At 40.4% G+C, this 21,728-nt stretch overlaps 2 protein-coding genes across 2 annotated transcripts; both read right to left on the minus strand.

Moving 5' to 3' along the window:
- Positions 1-1,346: 1,346 nt before the first annotated feature.
- Positions 1,347-14,376, minus strand: LOC116502996 (tripartite motif-containing protein 15-like). Its single transcript, XM_032209081.1, has 5 exons — positions 14,179-14,376; positions 12,838-12,860; positions 7,521-7,636; positions 3,653-3,685; positions 1,347-2,378 (listed from the first exon to the last, which is right to left on the minus strand). The coding sequence occupies exons 1-5, from the start codon at positions 14,374-14,376 to the stop codon at positions 1,867-1,869; spliced, it is 882 nt and encodes a 293-aa protein (XP_032064972.1). The 3' UTR covers positions 1,347-1,866.
- Positions 14,377-16,207: 1,831 nt separating this feature from the next.
- LOC116524044 (tripartite motif-containing protein 52-like) lies at positions 16,208-17,735 on the minus strand. The gene is made up of 2 exons (XM_032239141.1): positions 17,158-17,735; positions 16,208-16,261 (listed from the first exon to the last, which is right to left on the minus strand). The coding sequence occupies exons 1-2, from the start codon at positions 17,584-17,586 to the stop codon at positions 16,208-16,210; spliced, it is 483 nt and encodes a 160-aa protein (XP_032095032.1). The 5' UTR covers positions 17,587-17,735.
- Between the last annotated feature and the right edge of the window lie 3,993 nt (positions 17,736-21,728).

Raw genomic sequence — 21,728 nt, forward strand, 5'->3', positions numbered from 1 at the left:
ATCCGCCAGAACTGTCATCCGAGGGTTCGCGAAGGCCGACATCATTCCTGGACTGACCAGCGACGGCATCGAGAGTATCGAAACTGATGACTCTGACGATGAAGATACGGGCCATACGGATTCGGGTTTGCTGGATGCCGCCATCGCCCAATTGATGATCTCCGATACGGAGGACGAAGAGTTCGAAGGTTTCATGGAAGATGAATAGAGCCGATTATAAAATAAAGCTGTTTAAAAGTTTAATAAAAGTGACTGATTTTTCTCTGTATTTTTTTAGTGTTTTAATTCTTTTTAGGCTGCGTTTAAAGGCTACGCCGATCCGTGAAAAATGTTTGCAAATTGAGCACCTGCCAGTAAACCCCGCGATCGCACGATTTCGTTAGTAATTTGTTTGTTTGCGAAAGTTGCGCGCGGATGAATGTTGCAAAAAAAACGTGCGCCTTATAATCTGGTGCGCCTTATATATGAAAAAAGTTTGAAAATTTACCGTTAACTGATACTGCGCCTTATAATTCGGTGCGCCTTATGGTCGTGAAAATACGGTAGTTGCAAAGAGGAGTCCATACAAATTTGATTAAGGAGATGATTAGAGGACTGATACCACAAATGGCAGAAGACATGAGATTATTTTGCTACTGGAAAGATACAGGTTGATAGATGAAAGTGTATAATCTAAAACTAGTTAAACTTAGTGAAATTTAGCGACAATAGATATAGTTAAATAAATAATTGATAATGTATACATATGTATTACTATGATAAGTAATAATTGGATATGAATATTGAATGGTACCTATGAAAGGAAGATTAGAATTTTTTTGTTATATATAAAGGTTAATAAAAAAGAACTAAGTTAAATTTATAAGTTTTGGTTATTAGGGGAAAATGTTATGATAAAGGATACAGTCAAATAAAGGAGGGATAATGATAACGTATATATATGCATGGGTACAACATAAGGAAAGTGGATGTAAATTGTAAACAATGATTTGGAAAGGAGGATTAGAAATTTTTGTTACTAAATATTATGGATGTTTAGCCAGAATAGGCCATAAGGATTCAGTGTTATTGGAGGATATTAGAAATAGCAAATGAAATGCCAGTATGTGGTTATGTTTTAAATCTTGGTATATTTTATGATGAAGGACGTTTAAACAATTATAGTCAAATGAAAATGGAGGTATGATGATGGTAATATGTATAAATATATCTGAGTTAAAATACTTGAGTTAATATGAATTATGGTTGATGACTGTGGAAGAGATGGACGAAAGACTTTTGTAACCAACTGATACACTTTATACAGTAGGTAAAGAAGGAGGATTCTTTGTGTTGTGTCTGTTTTGAAAATAAAAAATAAAAAAATTATATATAATAAGAATAAACATGTTTCTATCATTAGAATCAGACAAAATCAAGTATGTCAAAGCCTTACATAAAGCACATATTCCACTTGATTTGACTCCCTTTATTATTTTCACCTTGTTTTTCAGTCCGTTGGGTCCAAAGACATCAGATAATGCTTATGTTATCTTTGACAAAATGATAAAGACCTTTTACAACAGATAAGGAACTCATGACGGGACAAGACTACACAACTTTACAGGCTACCATATAATTAAAACCAGTTATTCTAATCCACTTCCTAGATTACAATGCAGACATCACCCAAATTCGGTGTCATATACACAATACATCATCTCACTGACCTATACTAACTACATCTGGAGAACCACTTCCACTTTTTAGTACTTACAGCTATTAATGCAGACCGGAACTCAATTCAACATGCATAATTCTTCTTTTAAACTCCTCTTGAGTTCAGACTTGATATAGTGCAGGTGCAGCTTCCTCAAAGAAAGCTCTTCAGCCATCCAGGGTCAGCTGAGCAAGCAACACCTTAAAAAAGGGGAAAATCCTCTCACCAGCAAACAATGCTGAGGGAAAAAGGAATATGGAATCTTTTGTGTCGGCATTGAAGAATTCCACTTGTCCCCTTTCATAGTCCAGAAACACTCTGATTCTCCTGGGAGTACAGAGGAGCGGCAGGGCAGTTACAGGTGAGGTGAGAGCCTGGTATTGGCCAAAATCCCCTTGCAAGGCCCAAATCCCTTCCTCTGGGGTGAGTTTAAGTTCTATCTTCCTCCTCACAGAACCCCTGGCTACTCCTATCGCCCAGATGCCTCCATCTTCCACATTGACTTCCCAATAGTGTCTCCCAGATGTGAATCCTTCACAACCCAGCACACAGCAAGAGGACTTGAATCGCTTAGGATTATGTGGCACATCAGTCCGAGTGACATCCCATCTTGCACTTTTTCGATCCTCAGAAATTATGACTTGAGGGTTTGCCGTGTCTTTGTCAAGGGTTATGTTAACTGCAGGGAAAAGGAGGGAAAGGATGAATGAGGCCATTGAAATGAAAGCACTCGTTTTATCAAAACAATAATAATGAAAATAATCCTGTTAGGTAACAGAAGCTAAACATCGGTGACTGGTCTTGGATTCCCAGTATTGAAGGCAAACCTACATCACATCCATGTTCATGCAATATTCACCCTGGTCGAATGATGAGAAATAAAATCCAAAGTAAAAGAAGCATTAAGTTTAATCTGCTGATTAAAGTACCGTATATACTCGAGTATAGGCCGACCCGAATATAAGCCGAGGCACCTAATTTTACCACAAAAAACTGGAAAAGTTATTGACTCGAGTATAAGCCTAGGGTGGGAAATGCAGCAGCTACCGGTAAATTTCAAAAATAAAAATAGATACCAATAATGTTTTTGAATATTTATTTCAAAGAAAAACAGTAAACTAGCGGTGTATTCAATGAAATACTTCACTCACCTCATGATGCTGATGTCCCGCTGTGATGATGATGTCCCGTGCAGCCGCGGGAGCGATGTCCCGCCACCTATGACACACGGCACAGTGATTCCTATCATTGGATCACTGTACCAGAGGAGGTGGGACATCGCTATGTGGCTGCTTGCCATAACAAGGAGGAGGTGGGACATCGTTGCAGAGCGGCAGGAGGGGGAGGAAGGGGAATCGTAAGACAGCCCTGCATTACATTAGAACGTGAGGAGGGGGGATGGTGCGGTGCGCACTGCGCGGCAAACTGACACAGAGGGAGGGGAAACTCACAGGGGCACTGGGCCATTCACGAGTGTCACCCAGCGGCATGGCCCCGCCCCTTTTTCTCCTCCATTTCGGGCAAATTTTTCACTGACTCGAGTATAAGCCGAGGCGGCTTTTTTCAGCCCAAAAAGTGGGCTGAAAAACTAGGCTTATACTCGAGTATATACAGTAGCTAACATAGCCGAGGTGGCGCAGTGGTTAAATGCAGCACTGCAGGCTACTTCAGCTGACTGCAGTTCTGCAGTTCGGCTGTTCAAATCTCACCGGCTCAGGGTTGACTCAGCCTTCCATCCTTCCGAGGTGGGTAAAATGAGGACCCGGATTGTTGTTGGGGGCAATATGCTGACTCTGTAAACCGCTTAGAGAGGGCTGAAAGCCCTATGAAGCGGTATATAAGTCTAACTGCTATTGCTATTGCTATATCAAATCTTATATGTAACCAACAGTCATCATTTCCTTACAGAGCCAAAGAAGCATGAACAAACTTTATTTCAAATCACATACTTACCCCATTCAGTTCCTAGTTCTGAGGGCAGAGCGTCTAAAGAAAAGAGAAAAATGGCATTTCATTTTGAAGCAGCTGTTAATTTTCAAAATGGTTAACATGTTAGAATTTGAGCACTAAGTCCCATATGCTTGCAATGAATGATTGAAGGCATTTCATTTTGGCAGTATTGAAGAGCAATTTTCCAGGAAAAAAGCCTGTTTATACTGTTTTATTGAATTAGAACTTACCGTGTTTCCCTGAAAATAAGACAGGGTCTTATTTTCTTTTGACCCTCCAAAATAAGCGCTTGGCCTTATTTTCGGGGAGGACTTAATATTTTTGAGGTACATGAGGCAATGGCTGTGATCACCTCATGGCTGCTGCTGTGTTGCAATATTTCCGGGGAAAGCTTATTCTCAGGGAAGGGCTTATTTTAGCACATTATTCAAAAGCCCGAATGGGCTTATTATCCAAGGTCGTCTTATTTTCAGGGAAACAGGGTAGTTGACTTTGTCTGATCTTTAAACAGGGGCAGTATGTCATCAGAAATCCCAGGTTATAGGCTATACCAGGAAGTTGAAAAAATATCCTAGAAAAAGCCAATGCTAAACTACTTCCATATTTCTGCCAATAAAACAACACAAATACATTACTCTGAGATGGGATTGACTTCAGCAAGACTACCTACTCAAAAGAATACTGTTCAGAGATTTGGGTACTTTGTGATAATTGTAGTATTTATTTTTTTCTAAAAAAAATATAAATTTTCCAGTTGATTTAAATGTTATATCTATTTTGCAAGTGGCAATATTGATTTAACATTAAACTTATTTGTAATATTTATTGAAATTAAAATCGCAGACATTAGAGTGCTTCTAGAGGACTAATGTCCATAATGAAAAGTCAAAATAAAAATAATGTAAATCACTGCAGAAACCTAAAAGGTTTATAAATAGAAATTATACATACAAGGTGATTTATAATCAGAAAGAAATTGACAGTAATACTAAGAAAGTACTTTGGCCACCTAATGAGAAGGAAGGAGTCACTGGCGAAGAGCCTAATGCTGGGAACTATTGAGGGCAAAAGAAGGACAGAATGAGATGGCTGGATGTAGTCACTGAAGCAGTAGGTGTGACCTTAAATAGGTTCCAGAGGATGGCAAAGGACAGAAAGGCCTGGATGAATGTTGTCCATGGGGTCTCCATGGGTCGGACACAACTTCGCGACTAACAACTAAGAAAATGCATGGAAAAAAAATGAATAAAATCCAAACATCATCGATTCATATTATCGTTCACCAGGAAGCTCTAGAGAAAAATAAACATACTGATGCATTTGAGCACTTTGTAATACTTTCAAAAGAAGTTTTAAGCTAGATTTCCCCCCTGTTCTGTTCAATAGAAACTACAAAATACAGCTATTGAGCACTAACTAGATTGTAGCCAGAGGCGGGACTTGACGTCACAACCACACGACATGCAATCTTGGGGCTCCAGGATTGATGTCGATATCTCTGTTCCTGGATGGTCCTTTTGGACCTAAACTGTTCTGAAGGAACAGTGATAGAGAAGAGCATGTCCTGCTGATCTCAGGACATCGCAAAGTCCCTAATTGATCCAGGAGAAAGCTCTTTTTGCCAGCTACAAGAGAAGCAGCCAAAATGGCTGCAGAAGGTTGGGACAAGCCCCTGAAACAGAAGCAGTACAGGGGAGACAGTGTGTCGAAATGGTGAGAAAAAAAAATATTATTAGAGAAGGGAAAACCCAAAAGACTTGGAGTTTAAAATAAAATTGAAGACAGAAGAAAATAAATGGCAAATTAACCCTGGTTAAAACTATCGTGTTATCTTTTCTACCTTAACTTTGTTTTCTATAAATGGACTTTTTACAAATGCCTCTTACTTTTAAACTAGACTGGTCTCTTTTTTTCCTTCTTCCTCTATACTTTTTCCATTTTTTGTATTTGTGGATTAAAAGTTTCTTCTCTCATAAGGCTTGGTCGGAGCGTAATTTTTAAACATTTTACAGTTTACAGAGAGAGGCAAAAACAGATGGAAAAGAGGTAACATTGCCATCTAGTGGCTAGAGCTTGGCAATATCTGATATTACAAAGCTATAGGCTTTGTTTACTGAAAGGGTCAGTGAAAAATGTTTTGTTTATACAGGTGTTCCTTTGAAGGAAAGAGAAAGCTTTGATTTGAAAAACTCCACTGAATTTGTTTGAAATCTAAAAAGTCTCGGATGTTTTGGCAGTGTTTATAACCTGGAAAATTGCACAATGTGAAGAAGAAAAGGCACTAACTTTGCAAAGAATTTTCTTAGAAATTCAAAAAGTTTTAATAATCACAGAGAGAATTGAAAAGAGACTTGAAATTATAGCTCAAAATACAGAAAGTACAGGGACAGTGATGAAGTTTGAGGACAGAGCTCAAAAAATCACACAGGAAAGTGATAAGAAAATTGTTGACACTGACAGCAAACTGAGAGTGGAGGGAAATGACAAGTGTGAAATATGGAAAGGAGAGATCGATGAACTAGAACTTTATTTCAGATGTCAGAACATAGATGAAGAAAGGAGAGAAAATTTCAATGCTAAATGCTAAAATAAGAATGACTTAGAATAGGATAAAAAATAACTCTTTATTATTGGATATATTGAAGATGATATAATGAATCATTATAATATTAATGGTTATATATTTAGAATACCTTGTCTAAAATGGAGAGACAATAGTGATAATCAAACAAAAGAAGCATAATAACAATGTATACAAAGATATCTTGATTGACAATATGTGAATTTTGGTAAAATTCAAGTGATGACTATGAAAAGGATGCAGAAAGACCTTGTAATCAAGCAACACACTGTATGTAGTTGAAGAGGCTTTTATGTTATATGTGTTGTCTGTTTGTGTTTGTTTGAAAATAAACATTTTATTAAAAAAAAGAAACTATAAAATACAGCTATTGAGCACTAACTAGATTGTAGCCAGAATATGACTGCAGAAAAAGAGGTATCAGCAGCTTTAAGGAACCTCCAAGGTTTCAAGAAATATAGTACAATATTAGAACAACCCAGTGAAGTCAGAGCATGACCAGAGAACTCACAACGCCTACTATATGTAGTCCTTGACCTATGACCACATTTGAGCCCAAAATCTCAGTTGCTAAGAGAAACATTTGTTAAGTGAGGTTTGCTTCATGTTATGACCATTCTTGTCATAGTTGTTAAATGAATCAGGGCAGTTGTTAAGTTAGTAACTTGGTTGTTAATTTAATCTGGCTTCTCCATTGACTTTGCTTGTCAGAAGGTCACAAAAGGTGACGATCCCAGGACACCGCAACTGTCATAAATATGAACCAGTTGCCAAGTAGCACAATGGTTAGAATGCAGTATTGCAGGCTGACTCTGCTCCCTGCTGGCAGTTCGATCCAGACAGGCTCAAGGTTGACTCAGCCTTCCATCCTTCCGAGGTGGGAAAAATGAGGACCTGGATTGTTGGGGCCATAGGCTGACTCTGTAAACTGCTTAGAGGGCTGTAAACGCATTATGAAGCGATATATAAATCTACGTGCTATTGCTAGCCAAATTTTGTTCACATGACCATGGGGATGCTGCAATGGTCGTAAGTGTGAAAAACTGTTATAAGCCGCTTTTTTCAGTGCTGTTGTAACTTCATACGGTCACTAAACAAATAGTTATAAGTTGAGCATTACCTGTATCTGTCTGAAAGTAGCCGAAGAAAAGGCAGAAAAAGTGGAGGGAACATCATGGAGAATCCTAAAATAAGGTAAAGCTAGATAGCTGCGGGAATCCTACATACTGAATGTAACATTGCTTTGTTGCTGAGTATAATCGTAATTCATACCACAGATTTTTTTTATACCTTTGAGATTCTTCAGCATTTCTGCAAGCACCGTATTTTTCTCTGAGAACTCTTCTAGTCTCTTTTCCATCTTCACTGGCATCCCCTCAGGGACTTGGAAAGAATCCTTATCAAACCTAGAAAGAGAAGGATCAGATCATTTTCCCCTCATGGTGCTGATGTTTGAGGAGATTAAGATGGTTAATATTGTCAGTAAAGATTGCATGACTCTTGTTTAGAAAAAGAGAACTTTTTCTGAAGGGAGTCGAGCTGCTTTACTAGCAGTATTAATAGTCTAATACTGTAAATATGCTCTTTTCTTTGGCAACCCTACAGGATCTGCAAACCTGTGAACCAAGTGAACTGCCCCATCTTATTAACAGATGCTGTCCATCACTTAACATCATTGATACTTTTCTTTAGGATGACCAGCAGTCTATATCCAAGGAATTGGATTAACTATAAATTAAATTGATCCCCATAACAATGTACTGTTTGTCCTCTTTTTTTTTTTTTACTGCCCTATCACTGGTTTGGATCCAGAATATTTAAACATTTATAAGCTACTTTTTCAAGTAGTTTTCTCCCTCCCCCAATTTTTGACACTGATTTGGTGTGGTGGGTTAGTCATGGTTAATGTGAATCCCAGGAATGGCAATGCATTTATTTATTTATTGAATTTGTTAAGGTACTACTACAGGTAGTCCACAACTTACAACTATAATTAAGCCTGGAATTACGGTCATAAATTGTTGTGGTTGTAAGTTAAGGCATCATGTGACTGTGTCTGGTTTTTTTTGTGTGATGGTCATTAAGCAACTATTATGGTCATTAAGTGAATCTATTTTACCCAATGGGCATTATTTCCCAGAAAGAGGAAGTAAACACCGGAAACTAGCAAAAAAAAGTAAAAAACCAGTCACATGACTACAGAATGCTATAAATAGCAATAAAGGTGAACCAGTAGCCAAAGTTTAATGCAATCACATGACTGCAGGGTATGGGGTATGTAGTCATTGTAACTTCAAAGTCGGGTCATAAATAGCTTGGCGGGAGGGGAGTCCGTCATACCTTTTTACAGTTGTTAAGCAACTGGTTGTAAATAGAGGACTACCTGTAACTCTAGATTCAATGCATTATTGAAACTGCCTTTACAATAGTAGAATTTTGAAATCAGGATAAATTGTTGTTGGATTTGGCTCTTATTTATAATTTTTATCAATTAACCAAGCTCTTTTTTCTCATTTCTTTATTCACCAGGACAAATTGTGTCCATTACTTTTTTAAAAAAATCCAAAATCAGAAAACTGGCAGTGACTTTTCAGACCAGTACTATTTATTAAAAGGCATAAGCTTTCATGAACAAAATTCACTTCATCAGTTGCATGGAGTGGCTAAACCAGTGTTTCTCAATCTTAGCAACTTTGTGAGGAATTCTGGGAGTTTCAGTCCATACATCTTAAAATTGCCGAGGTTGAGAAACACTGGGCTAAACTAAATTAAGAAGTGGGAAGAGAAGAGAAGACGGTGTTGGTATGCAGATGCACGTTGCAAGTACCTTATTGACTATTGTAAAGGGTTAAAAATGTATTGTGTATGTTAAGACCTTTTGAGAGCTTAAAAGCTTTTGATATATGTGACCCATAGTCTCCTACTCAATTATGCTGGTAGAGTTTGTTTCAGAACAGTTTCTGGGAGGTTAAAATGAACTACTATTATTTTGAACTGGTTTATACACCAGATTCAAACATGCATTTTATTCACTCTTCTGCACCAAGTCCAGTAAGTGGGATTCAGCCAGTTCGCACCACTTTGGGAGAACTGGTTGTTAACTTTCTGAGCAGTTTGGTGAACTGTTTGTTGGAACAAATCATTAGGGCAGAGAACCAGTTGTTAAATTATTCGAATCCCACCACTGACCAAGCCTGGCCTGTTTATTCTACATAGAATCAAAGAGAAACATTGCTGGAAGATGATACTTATCAAATTGAAAGAAGACATGACGGTACCCTAATCCTGTGTTTCAAGTTATCTGGGGCTTGGGATGGTGCTGTTGATATAAATATGAGTGCAAACAAAGTAGATATTTGAGTCTAGTTCCCATGTTAATGTCATTTTCTTGCTGTTTCTATTTGCCTGTGAATTCAGACAGAATAGCAAAGCAAGTATGGGCTGCCACCCAACACCTAAGAAAATGCCATGTCCTTGTCCAGTTGGGCTATCGCTTATTTATTTATTTTATTTTATTTACTAGATTTTTATCCCGTCTTTATTATTTTATAAGTAACTCAAGGTAGGGAACATACATTATACTTATCCCTTCCTTTTGTTTCCCCATTACAAAATCCCTATGAGGGGGGTTGAGCTGAGAAATAAAGACTGGCCCTAACTCACCCAGCTGACTTTCATGCCTAAGGACTAAAACTCTCAGTCTCCTGGTTTCTAGACTGACATTTTAACCACTGCACCAAAAAAAAAAAAAAGGAACAGTAAATAATTTCTATGCCTTTCAACCGGTAACTTCCTATCTCCTGCTATACAGTACTGTTCCTCTATATTTTGGTGCCAAGTAGAAACTGACACTACTGTATTTTGAAAGAGACAGACTTTTTGTCTGTATTGCTAGTACTAAAAAAAAAACTTTATTCCCAACAATAGAGCTTCTTCTACCTGATTATCCATCACAGTGGCATTTATAGTTGTTGTGGGTAGAATTGGGGTTTTTCTCAGGTAAACTGCATAAATTTCCTTTTTTTCATGTCTCTTTCATCTAAGTAGCATTGTATTGTTTCTTCCTGCCTCAGTGCATCGTTTTGTACCTAGAAAATATATCAGTGAATATGTGGACAACTTGTGATCCGCACTTGTTTCCAGTGCATTGCTTTGGGAGGTGACTAGTCACACACTTTTACTAGCTGTCCAAATGGCAGCAATACTCACTGCTATTAGCTATGAAATAGAACTGTAATCTTAATTATGATTGTTAGGACATTGATTAGAACTATGTGGGGAAGCTCTTAAAATGACCCAAAACCTCCCTTTCTCCAAAGTTTGCCCGTCTGTCTGAGTACTGCATAGCAACTAGAAATGTCTGACAAGGATTTTGTGAAATGCCCTCCTGTAGAGGTAATGGTTATCTACCTCTCAGTTTCTACTTATCTTTTCCCCCATATTATTGTAATAAAAGCTTTCTCTTGTGCAGCATGGGGAGCTTAGAGGCATCCTTCAATGGAGTTAGCAAACCTGGGTGAACTACAGAAAAAAAAAGCAAAATAGGAAAGCTATAAAGGTAAAGGTTCCCTTCGCACATATGTGCTAGTCGTTCCTGACTCTAGGGGGTGATGCTAATCTCCGTTTAAAAGCCAAAGAGGCAGCACTGTCTGAAGACGTCTCCATGGTCATGTGTGGACCCACCAAAGAGGTTCCTATTTTTCTACTTGCATTTTTACATGTTTTTTAACTGCTAGGTAGGCAGAAACTGGGAGAAATAATGGGGCTCACTCCATTACACAGTGCTAGGGATTTGAACCACCAAACTGCTAACCTTTCTGATTGACAAGCTCAGCATCTTAGCTACTGAGCCACCGCGTCCCCTAAAGGAAAGCCATACCAACTTCAAAAGTGCAGAGTCAAGAGACAGAATTTGTGCTTTGAAATCTCAAACCCCCAGGTTATTTTAGACTCTGCTCTTAAAACACGAGTAGCTGATCAAGAGAATCTCTGCTAGTTGCAGTAGCCAGAACTGACAAGGAGGAACCATCTTTATGTCCCCGCATCAAGAGGCTTTGCTAACCCTTTTTTCATCTCATCTCAGTCCACCATGAAGGCAGCTCATATCCTGTTTAACTGTTCCCATTTTAATTTTCCTCTTTCCAATATAAGACTTGTTATAGCAATAGTTTCCAAGGCTTCACTGATTATGTTGCTGGTGGTAGACTCATGAACTGGGATCTGCCTAGCTCCTCTTGTCCGTTCTAGGCTGCTGCAGACATACCCTCTGGCCACTGCTCTTCATGGACATCTGGGCCACAGTGTAGAAGAGGGCAGAAGCCACAGAGGCATCTGCTCCCTTACTGTTTGACTGGGCTTTACAGATACTTCTTACGTTATAATGCTGTTTTTTCCTGGAAGAGTTCTGAACCCTGTTTTAAAGACTATTGATATTTTGCAAGAGTGCTAGAGTTGTGTTTAAAAAATGGACTAGGCTATTGGTTAAGTTAAAGGAAAAAGGTAGCTTTCTGCCAACAGTTTGCTGTTGGTTTTATCCCAAATGAATGTATTATAGATTTTCTACTACTTCTGTTGTCAAGGGATTGCATGCAACCATGCTTTCTATAGGTTTACTGTATGTGTGGCATGGAAAGCTCCATGGTCTAGAGGGCTGATAGTACACAATCTCTTGATGCCAATAGTACACTACCTTGTGGCACTTATTAACCTGGGACATTGGTAGGGGTGAAATTGTCAAAGATTTCTGCTGTCAGCAGGAATGACAGGTCACAGACATAGGTTGTGTGTACAACTTATCAGAGAATTTTTGGGACACCAGTTTAGTGCTCCACCAGAAATAGCTGAAAGTGATAGGATACATTCATAGAGAAAGTCTACTGCAATGGTCTACCACTCAGGAAGCTTGAAAAGCCGCAAAATCAGGGGTGTCAAACTCAAGGCCCAGGAGCTGGGGTGCTTCAATCTGGCCCACGGGGCCACCCTGGAAAGAGTGAAGGACTAGCCTGCAGTGCCTCTCCCATCAAAAATGGAGCTCAGGAGGGCCATATGCAGTCACTCGAGCTACTGCTGGCACCCCCAACAAGAGTGACATCAAGCTGGCCACACCCACCCCGACCACACCCACCACGGTTCCCTGAAGTCACACATAGCCCTGATGTGGCCTTTAATGAAATCGAGTTTGACACCCCTGCGCTAAATCTTCTATCCCAGGAATCTGTCCAAGCCCACTCATCACAAATTAAGGATGTGGTGGCTGTTTTTCCTGCTGGCTATGGACATTCCATGAGAGGGGAAATAAAACAAGGACAATTCACCAATCACTCCCGTTTAAATTGCACCACATGAAAGCTCTTTAAGGGCAGCAACAGCCACCAACCACATCACCAAGGCAGATTTTTTTTTGGAGGGGGGGCGGTGTTCAGGATAAATTTCTGCTAGTCAAGGACCACAGGAATGCCTATGTCCATGCCTGTAAAGAAAAGCCCTTGCATAGCTCAATGTGTAATGCAGAAGCCAAACGCTTTGAAAGGCAAACTATCTGCCCCAAAATAAGCAAGGCCATCTTTGAGGAAAATGTGCCTCTAGTTGCGAGTGTGGAGCCACATACCTGCACAATGTGCTTCTGATATCCTAGAGAAAGAGAGGTGTGGGTGGGGAGAGAAAGACAGGAACTCTGCATGACAATGAATATAACAGTTCGATTCTCATTAAAGCCATTATATCTGAAGAACAGAGAAAGTATATTTGAGAAACTGGTGCAACTAGCTTTTAGGTTGCCTTCTAATCATTATAAGGAAAAGGACCCTCCCATGGAAAAATGAATGAATCGGAATGAAAGCAGATGACAATACACAGATCTAAGCTTGGTGATCATGGAGAGACTTGCAGAGCAAATTTTAGCAAAAAGATATATCTAACAATATTGTTCGCTATTTCTATAGTAGGTTCTCAGATGGTATGAAATGTTAAATGCATACGATTTTGATCTCCCAACAATAATACATTAGTACAAAATATTGTACTGCTTTGCTGGTCAGGAAGGAAGGAAGGATGAGGTGAAATATCGAAAGTTAGTCTCAACAACAGTCATGTTCTAACTTTTTTCATTCAACATTACTGATTTTACACAGTTAAATATCCAAGCAGCATGCATGCTAGCCAGATTTTGGCAGAGAGTATCTCCAATGGATTAACATTGATTGTCAATAGAGATGGAAGAAATTTTGAAATCAAAACAAACTCCAGTTTCATTTCTGATCTATAATATAGCAATGAATTACTCAGTAGGGTTTCTGTATTTATTCTCTCCAAGAACATAAGATATACTACTAATAAAGGAACACAAATAATTAAAAGCTTTTGCTTTTGGGTTATTAGCAGATTTTTTTTTGTAAAAATTGCTTTATGAGCATTTGGGATAAAAAACACTGCATAGCAAATGGCAATCAAGACAGAAAGAGATTCGATTTCTGTTTCTTAGAGATTCGGGTGGGTTAGGTAGGAGAAGGGGTAGTCATGCAAATGCCTATTTCTGTCTATGTTTTTAGAATATAGTTTTTTTTTTTAATTTCTGAAAGTATTTCTTTTTTGTGGATTTTTCTGTAGGAACCGAGAAATAACTTCTTCAAATAGAATCATAACCTATATCAACACCATTCCTTCAAGTGGAATTCTCTTATTTACTTCTTTATAGAATAGAATCATAGAATACATAGATTGGAAGGGATCTTGAGATCATCTAGTCAAACCCCAATCCCTGTGCAGACATCCGCAATAACAGCATCTCTGACAGATGGCCGTGCTGCCTGTTTAAATACTTCCAGTGAAGAAGGTCCTCCCCATTACCCAGGACAGCTATGTAAGGCTTCATCACAATGTATTTGGCACACCTTCTTTTCAAGGTTCCTAGTTCTGAAGCTGTATAACCCTCTGATGCCACCCCTCTCACCTGAAGGAATTCACTGTCTGGCTGCTCCAGCTTCTCTTCTATTTCATCAATCAGGATAGTAAGAGCAACAATTTCATCAGAAACCTTCGTGTCATATATTTTCTGATGCTTGACAATCTCCCTCTCCATCTCCTTCAGCTGAGCCAGCAGAAGCTTCTCCTGTTCATCCAAAAAGTGATGCATTTGCTCGAATTCCATCACCACTTTTTGTCTTTCAGTGTCTGTTTGATTCTGTAATATAATAGGGAGATGAACTTGAAAAAAGGGCGGGGCAAGGCTTTGGGAAGATAAACAGTCACTGAATGTCTGGGTTCAATTTCCTAAAATAAGAGGCAATGATCTGAATTTTTGGATCTTAAAACCAGCTTTCCAAGGTATGCAAAGCAGCTGGTCAGGCCAGATCACAGTCAGGATGGAAGACAGCCCAAAACTCCATTACCTGCACTGTTTCCTACTTGAATGTTTTGTTTCATTATAAGATTAAAGTATAGAAGAAATAAAAGTTAGAAAAACAAGAAAGAGAAAGAGAAAGTGCAAAAAGAGAAGTAAAAGATAATGAGTTCCAACTTTGTAGAGATTCTCAGTCATCCAGGACATGGTTGTCCCAAAGGTGCTTTTTCAGGAGGCAATTTGACTTCCTTGTTTTTTCTTTGAAGACGTTTCGCTTCTCATCCAAAAAGCTTCTTCAGCTCTGACTGACTGGATGGTGAGGACAGGATGGTGGGGAATGGAAGGATTTATACTTTTTGCAGATAGCTGGTCATTTGCATCCTTTTAGAGGGTCCTTGAGGCACTTAGATGTTTATCTGTGTCCTCAGGATCACCTGAGTGCTCCTGGTTCCTATAGTCTGCATTTTGTAACATCCATTTTTTTTACATAAACCTCCAAGTGCTTCAAGAACCCTCCAAAAGGATGCAAATGACCAGCTGTCTGCAAGGAGTATGAATCCTTCCACTCCCCACCACCCAGTTAAAGCTGAAGAAGCTTCTTAAATGAGAAACGAAATGTCTTCAAAGAAAAAAACAAGGAAGTCCAGTTGCCTCCTGAAAAAGCACCTTTGGGACAACTTCCGACTTTCTTTGGTGCAGGAGATTACAAAAATACGCAACTTCAACTTTTGCTTTATATTTCACAGCATTTCAAACCATTTCTATAATTACAAAATCATTTTAATCATCAAAACCTAGAATCAAAGTTTCAATGTTTCAAGCAAAAAGTCCAAAAGTGGTTACCAAATAGAAACAAAACTAGGTACATTGTTTTCTTTAATTTAACAGTCGATTTCTCCATCTCTACTAACTCCAGCCACTGTTCCATTGTGGGAATTAGTGTCTTTCCATCAAAACTCTTAAAAAATATAAAGAATTCAAGGGAAAAGAACTGTGGTGTTACAAGAACACAACAACAAGCTTCTGGGGTGGGAGAGAGAGAAACAGAATAGAGAAAGAGCATTTGGAGCGAGGAATGAGAGAATTTAAGCACCCAGGAAGCCACTGAAATCTGTCAACCGAGTCTATACTAACCAGAGATTCCTGATGTCTAACCTCTCCAGCCAGTTTTAGTCGTAGAAGTTTCTCTAGTTCTTCCTTCAGTTTTTGCAGACGGCATTCAATTTCTTTCTAAAGAAAAAGAATCTGAGTTTGAAATATTTAGTTATAATTAATTTTCCCAGTCCCTCCCTAGATTTCTACCTAGCAGTACCTGGCTGAAAATGTTATTATGCAAGGTAGAACTTGGTTAATAGATGGCTCAGAGGCCACCAGATAATCACTCTTGAGGCAGCTGAGATTGTGCAGCATATCAGGAATTAGAGCATAGAAAAGATTTCTACAACTTCGAGAGGCTGCTTGAAAGAAATGGCAAGGGCGAAAAGGTAGGGTTATCTGAAAAAGCAACATTGGACACTACCTGACTATTGCACTGAATCAAGTGAGACTACTGCACATCTTTTTTTGTATGGAAAATCTAAAATGCCAGCCCGCTATTAGATGTAAACAAATGTTGTAAGTAAGGTCTACCTGTACTTTTTCATCTATAATTATCAAACACATCAGTATTTTTCACTGGAAGCAGCAAACCTATCTGTGAAAATATTGCAAGAGCTTACAGAGGAATTACTGAGTCTGTCATCTTCACCTCTATAACTGTCTGGTTTGGTTCTGCAACCCAACAAGACAGACACAGGCTTCAAAGGATAATCGGAACTGCAGAAAAAACAATTATTGCCAACCTGGGGACCATTGAGGACCTGTACACTGCATGAGTCAAAAAGAGGGCGGTGAAAATATTTACAGGCCCCTCACATCCTGGACATAAATTGTTTCAACTCCTACCCTCAAAACGACAATATAGAGCACTGCACACCAAGACAACTAGACACAAGAACAGCCCCCTCCCCCAACGCCATCACTCTGCTAAACTAATAATTCCCTCACCACTGTCAAACCAATCACTAAAGCTGCATTACTATTACTATTAATTTTCTCATCATTTCTATCACCCATCTCTTCCCACTTAATGATTGCAGGAGTGCAACTTTTTGCTTGTATCCTTACGATTTATATTGATATTGATAGTTTCCTGATTGCTTATTTGTACCCTATGACTATCATTAAGTGCTGTACTTTATGATTCTTGACCAACGTATCTTGTCTTTTTATGTACATTGAGAGCATATGCACCAAAGACAAATTCCTTGTGTGTCCAATCACACTTGGCTGGCCAATAAAGAATTCTATTCTATTCTATTCTATTCTATTCTATTCTATTCTATTCTATTCTATTCTTACAAGAGTTGTTCTACACGTGCTTCGGATTGAGTCAGGATGCAGACAGAAGAAAGGTGGGGGTAGCGTTCAGATGAAGATTTTGCCCTCCCTCCCTCCGGGGATTTTAAACCTGACTTGGGAGTTGGCCGGAAGGAGAGCCAGGCGCGCGTAAACCCGTGCGGGGCAGAGGGCGCGCGCGCCTCCCGATACCTTATAATCCTGGGCGGCCTCTTCAATGGGGAAGACCGTGTGGCTCCGGTGAGCCCGCGCCTCTCTGCAGATACAACAGATGAGGCTTTCCTCCTCGCTGCAAAAGAGCTTCAGCGCCTCCTGATGCTTTTCGCACAGCGGCCTCCCCTCTCCTTCTTCTTGCCCGGCGGCCCCTTGCAAGGCGTGCAAGCTCAGCCTCCGGGTGATTTCCACCACGTTTCCCAGCTCCCGGTTGGGTCTGAAATTCCTCTGCAGGGCAATTTCCCGGCATTGCGGGCAGGAGAAATTGGTGCTCTGGTCCTTCCAACACTGGGTGATGCAGGCGCGGCAAAAGCTGTGGCCGCAAGCAATGGAAACCGGGTCTCGGAAATACTCCAGGCACACGGAGCAAGTGGCTTCCTTGTGCAGGCTTTCCACCGGGTTCTCCATGGTGACCGAGGGACCCCTCCACTTTCCTTGTCCCTGATCGACTGAACCGATAGCGCTAGCGGATGAACCGAGCTACGGAAAGAATGGCTCTGATCTGTGCGCTCCGTCCGCCGGAGAAACGTCACCTTCTCCGTGCTGCCGCCGAAGGGGGGCTTGGTCAGTCTGTCTATTTACCCTGATTTCCAAAATCGGGGTGATTCGGGGCGGAAGGGGCAGGAGGCTGAAGCCGCTGCAATCGCCCCTCCTTGAGTTCAATCAGGCGCGTCTGGAACAAGGCCCGAAGCCTGCAAAGCATCTCTTCGCGGAAACTCTCGGAGCGGAACTGCCTCGGTTCCGCACGGCCGGTGCCAATGGCTCGCACCGCCAGTGAAGCAGCCGCGCTGGGGAGGTCTGGGGTGGGCTGATCCTCTTTGAGAGCCCCCAGAGGAAGAGCTAGGTAGACGTCAAGCCGTTACCCGTTTAGGCGGTTGCGCGTTCCTGTCCCCCATCGCGTCTGCCTGCTTGAAAATGGGGATGGAGGGAGTGGTGGTGGTCAAGAGAATGGCAAATTGCATTCAGAACAGCCAGAACAGAATAATAGAGTTGGAAGGGAACTTGGAGGTTTTCTAGTCCAACCCTCTGCATAAGCAAGAGAGATGTACTATTTCAGACAATTAATAGATTAACATTAACAGAGTTGGAGGGGAGCTCATAGGTCCTCTAGTCCAACACCCACCCACCCCACTCAAGCAGGAGACCCTAAACCATTTCTGGAAAATGGCAGTCCAATTTCTTCTTGAAAGTCTCAAGTGATGAGGCCCCCACAACTTCCGAAAGCAACTTCTGTTCCATAGGTTGATTATTCTCACTGTCAGAAAGTTCCTCCTTATTTCTAGGTTGAATCTCTCCTTGGTCAGTTTCCATTTTTCAAGCTTTGAAAAATAGCTTGACCCCCTCTTCTCTGTGGCAGCCCCTCAAATATTGGAACACTGTTATTATGTCTCCTCTGGTCCTTCTCTTCACTAGACTAGCCATGCCCAGTTCTTGCAACCATTCTTCATATGTTTTAGTCTCCAGTCCCCTAATCATCCTATTTGCTCTTCTCTGCACTTTTTCTAGAGTCTCCACATCTTTTTTATAGTGTAGTGACCATAACTGGATGCAGTACTCTAGGTGTGTTCTTACTAGGGCTTTATAGAGTGGTATTAGTACCTTACTTGATCTTGATTGTATCCCTCTATTAATGCAACTTAGGATTCCATGAGCTTTTTTAGTTGCCACTGCACACTGGTGGCTCATATTTAGCTGGTTGTCCACTAAGATTCCAAGGTCCCTTTTGGCAGCCCAATTGGCAATCCAGTCTGTTTCTAAAAACCTCAAGTGATGAAGCACCCACAACTTCCGAAGGCAAGCCTTCCACTGGTTAATTGTTCTCACTATTAGGAAATTTCTCCTTAGTTCTAGGTTCCTTCCTTCCTTCCTCAGATGTGGGCAGGGAGATTGGGGGAGACCTCTTTCAGCAGTACTAATAGGGGGGCAAGAAGTATGTAGTTGTTGGAGAAAAATCTGTCAGGGGAAAATTCTGTTCCATCCCATTTGCAATTTATAGGTTTTCTCTCCCTTCTCACATTAGGGTCCATTTTGGCTACTCAAGCAGGACACTACTGTTCTTCAATTTTTCACCATTTCAAGATTTGGCCTACCACTTTAGTGTAGTGGTTAACATGCCGGCCTAGAACCAGGAGACTCTGAGTTCTAGTCCTGCCTTCAAAACAAATTGGGTGAATTTGAGCCAGTAAGTTACTCCTCTCTCTCAGCCCAATCTACCACACAGGGTTGTTGGAAAAATAGGGGGCGGAAAGAGCTTTAGGTATTTTTGCTGCCTTGAATTGTTTATAAATAAATAAAGGCTTTGCAAAGACAGATCAAGTACGTTGATACGTTCAAGCAATTAATCCATGAGCAAGATACACAGGAAGTAGTGTATTTATAGCCAAGCCTCATGAAAATACAAAATTATTAATGTGATTGTTTACAGATTAATTATAAAAATACTATGTTTTAAAATAGACCCAAATTGCTGTGATGTACCCACTAAATGTTGAACTGCAGCTTTGGCAAATTCTGACCAACTTTATCTTGAAGTGTGAACAGAATATTGAAAATATTCTGGTGTGTCTATTTGCTTCTAGGCTTGCTAAATATTTACTTAAAACCTTATTATTAGAGGAGTGGCTTAAATCCTTTCATATTTCTTCTTTAGCCAGGAAGCTGGAGTTCTGCCAATCAGCCCGAACAAAACCTCTTATAGAATAGGGCTGGGACCATCCTGACTTTTGATGCATGAATTGAATTGAATTGAATTTATTATATTTCTATGCTGCCCTTTTCCCCGAAGGGGACTCAGTGTGCTGGAATCAGCACTTCCAGCACTTCCTGCTATTTCCATTAAATTATTTCTTGTTGGGTTCTTGTTTGAGCCCAAAACACATGGCTCGGCACTTTCCATGTCGGATTTTAATTCTCTAACTACTTTTCTCTCTCTCTTTTTTTTCCCCACAGGAAACTCTGAAGTCTTCAAAAGTTTCATTAATCTTGTTACTGTTTGTGGACTTTTTTTTTTAGTGAAAACAGTGACAACATAGCACTGTTTCCCCAGAGGAATATCTAACAACAGCGGCAGAAAGAAACTGTTTAGCACAGACAGCCATCATGTCCACAGAGGAATTGACAAGAAGACTTAAGGAAGAACTGATCTGCTCCATTTGCTTGGACTGTTTCCATGATCCAGTCTCCATACACTGTGGGCACACCTTCTGCCAAGCTTGCATTACTGGATACTGGGTTTTCATTAACAAAAAATGTTTCCACTGTCCCAAGTGTAGAAAAACCAGCCGGAAAAAAATCCTAAAGTGCAACCGAGAGTTAGGAAACATTGCCAAAATTGTCCCAAAGCTGGATGAAAAAACCAAAGAAAAAGAAAAGGCAAAAGAGAAGGTCTGCCAGAGGCACCAGGAACCGCTGAAACTTTTCTGCAAAAATGATCAAATGGCGATCTGTGTGATTTGTGACAAATCGAAAGAGCACAAGGACCATACAGTGGTTCCTGTGGAGGTAAGATCAAACAATGTTAGGTGGCATATTTCTTGCTGTGAGGGCTAAAATGTAGGCCACTTTTTCATGTATTCTTCATTTGTTGTCTGACATGTTTTGTATACTAGCTTCGTGGCTCTCTGAAGATTGGGGAAAAAATAGAGGTTGTTTGGTTGGTTGGCAGTTAGTAAATGAAGAATCAGTAAATTTATTATTTTTCACCTTTCTACACTGATAATCTCACCTGTGACTCAGGCATGAAAGGCTATGATCTTCGCTACCAGTTTGGAACTGGGAGCAGGCGCGCACACACTTCACGCGCACACTTCTGTGAATGCATAGAATCTGCGCATGCGCAGAGCATCCATGGTGGCATCTGGGCAGGTGGGCAGAACATCCTGCCGCCACCACTACCAGTTCGCCCGAACTGGGGCAAACCAGCAGAATACCACCTCTGCTGTGACTGGGATGTTTATAAATAAACACAATGTTTACTATGTTACTGTCAGGGTTCCAAATAACATCCAAAATTAAATCAGAGTCCAAGGCAAAGAATTGCTCAAAGTTCCAATTTATTAAGAGAGCCATGTTGGCACATCTGTGAAAACGTGAATCTGAGCTTCCTGGTTTTCCCCACCCAGTTGAAAGTTCAAGATCTTGCCCCCCACACCCACCAGTCCATCACATGGTCCAATCTTCCACTGCCATGCTGGCAGTTCCACCCATCCATTTCTGGTCAGGTGCAGGGGTGTAGAGACAAAGGCTGACGTTCGATTATAGAAAGGAATGTTTTGTTTTGACAACAACACGTTCTACTCCTTACTATTCCCCCTCCCAATTCCCCACTAATGAAACAGCATAGTAAAATAGAATATTAGTGTGGCAGGCCAAAGATCCCAAAAGGAACTGGCTGCAGGCCTGACAGTTACATAATAAGTTAGTACAAATTAATATGCCTCTCAAGGGGATAAATTTGGTGAGGGGAGGACTCCATACAGCCCTTCTTTGTGATGAAATTGATAGTCAGCAACTGTCTTGCCATGTTATATAATTGCCAGATTACAGACTGC

The sequence above is a fragment of the Thamnophis elegans genome, chromosome 2 (genome assembly GCF_009769535.1).
Source record: "Thamnophis elegans isolate rThaEle1 chromosome 2, rThaEle1.pri, whole genome shotgun sequence".
Lineage (NCBI taxonomy): Eukaryota > Metazoa > Chordata > Lepidosauria > Squamata > Colubridae > Thamnophis > Thamnophis elegans.

Bases quoted from the DNA above. Each gene is read 5' to 3' on its own strand.
- LOC116502996 (XM_032209081.1), bottom strand. From the start codon at position 14,376: ATGGAATTCGAGCAAATGCATCACTTTTTGGATGAACAGGAGAAGCTT. The intron at 12,861-14,178 runs GTGAGAGGGGTG...CTCTTTCTCTAG, and splicing joins CAGACAGTGAATTCCTTCAG to GATATCAGAAGCACATTGTG. The intron at 7,637-12,837 runs GTATGTGGCTCC...TTCTCTTTCTAG, and splicing joins ATCAGAAGCACATTGTGCAG to GTTTGATAAGGATTCTTTCC.
- LOC116524044 (XM_032239141.1), bottom strand. From the start codon at position 17,586: ATGGAGAACCCGGTGGAAAGCCTGCACAAGGAAGCCACTTGCTCCGTG. The intron at 16,262-17,157 runs GTATCGGGAGGC...ATATTTTCACAG, and splicing joins AGGCCGCCCAGGATTATAAG to ATAGGTTTGCTGCTTCCAGT.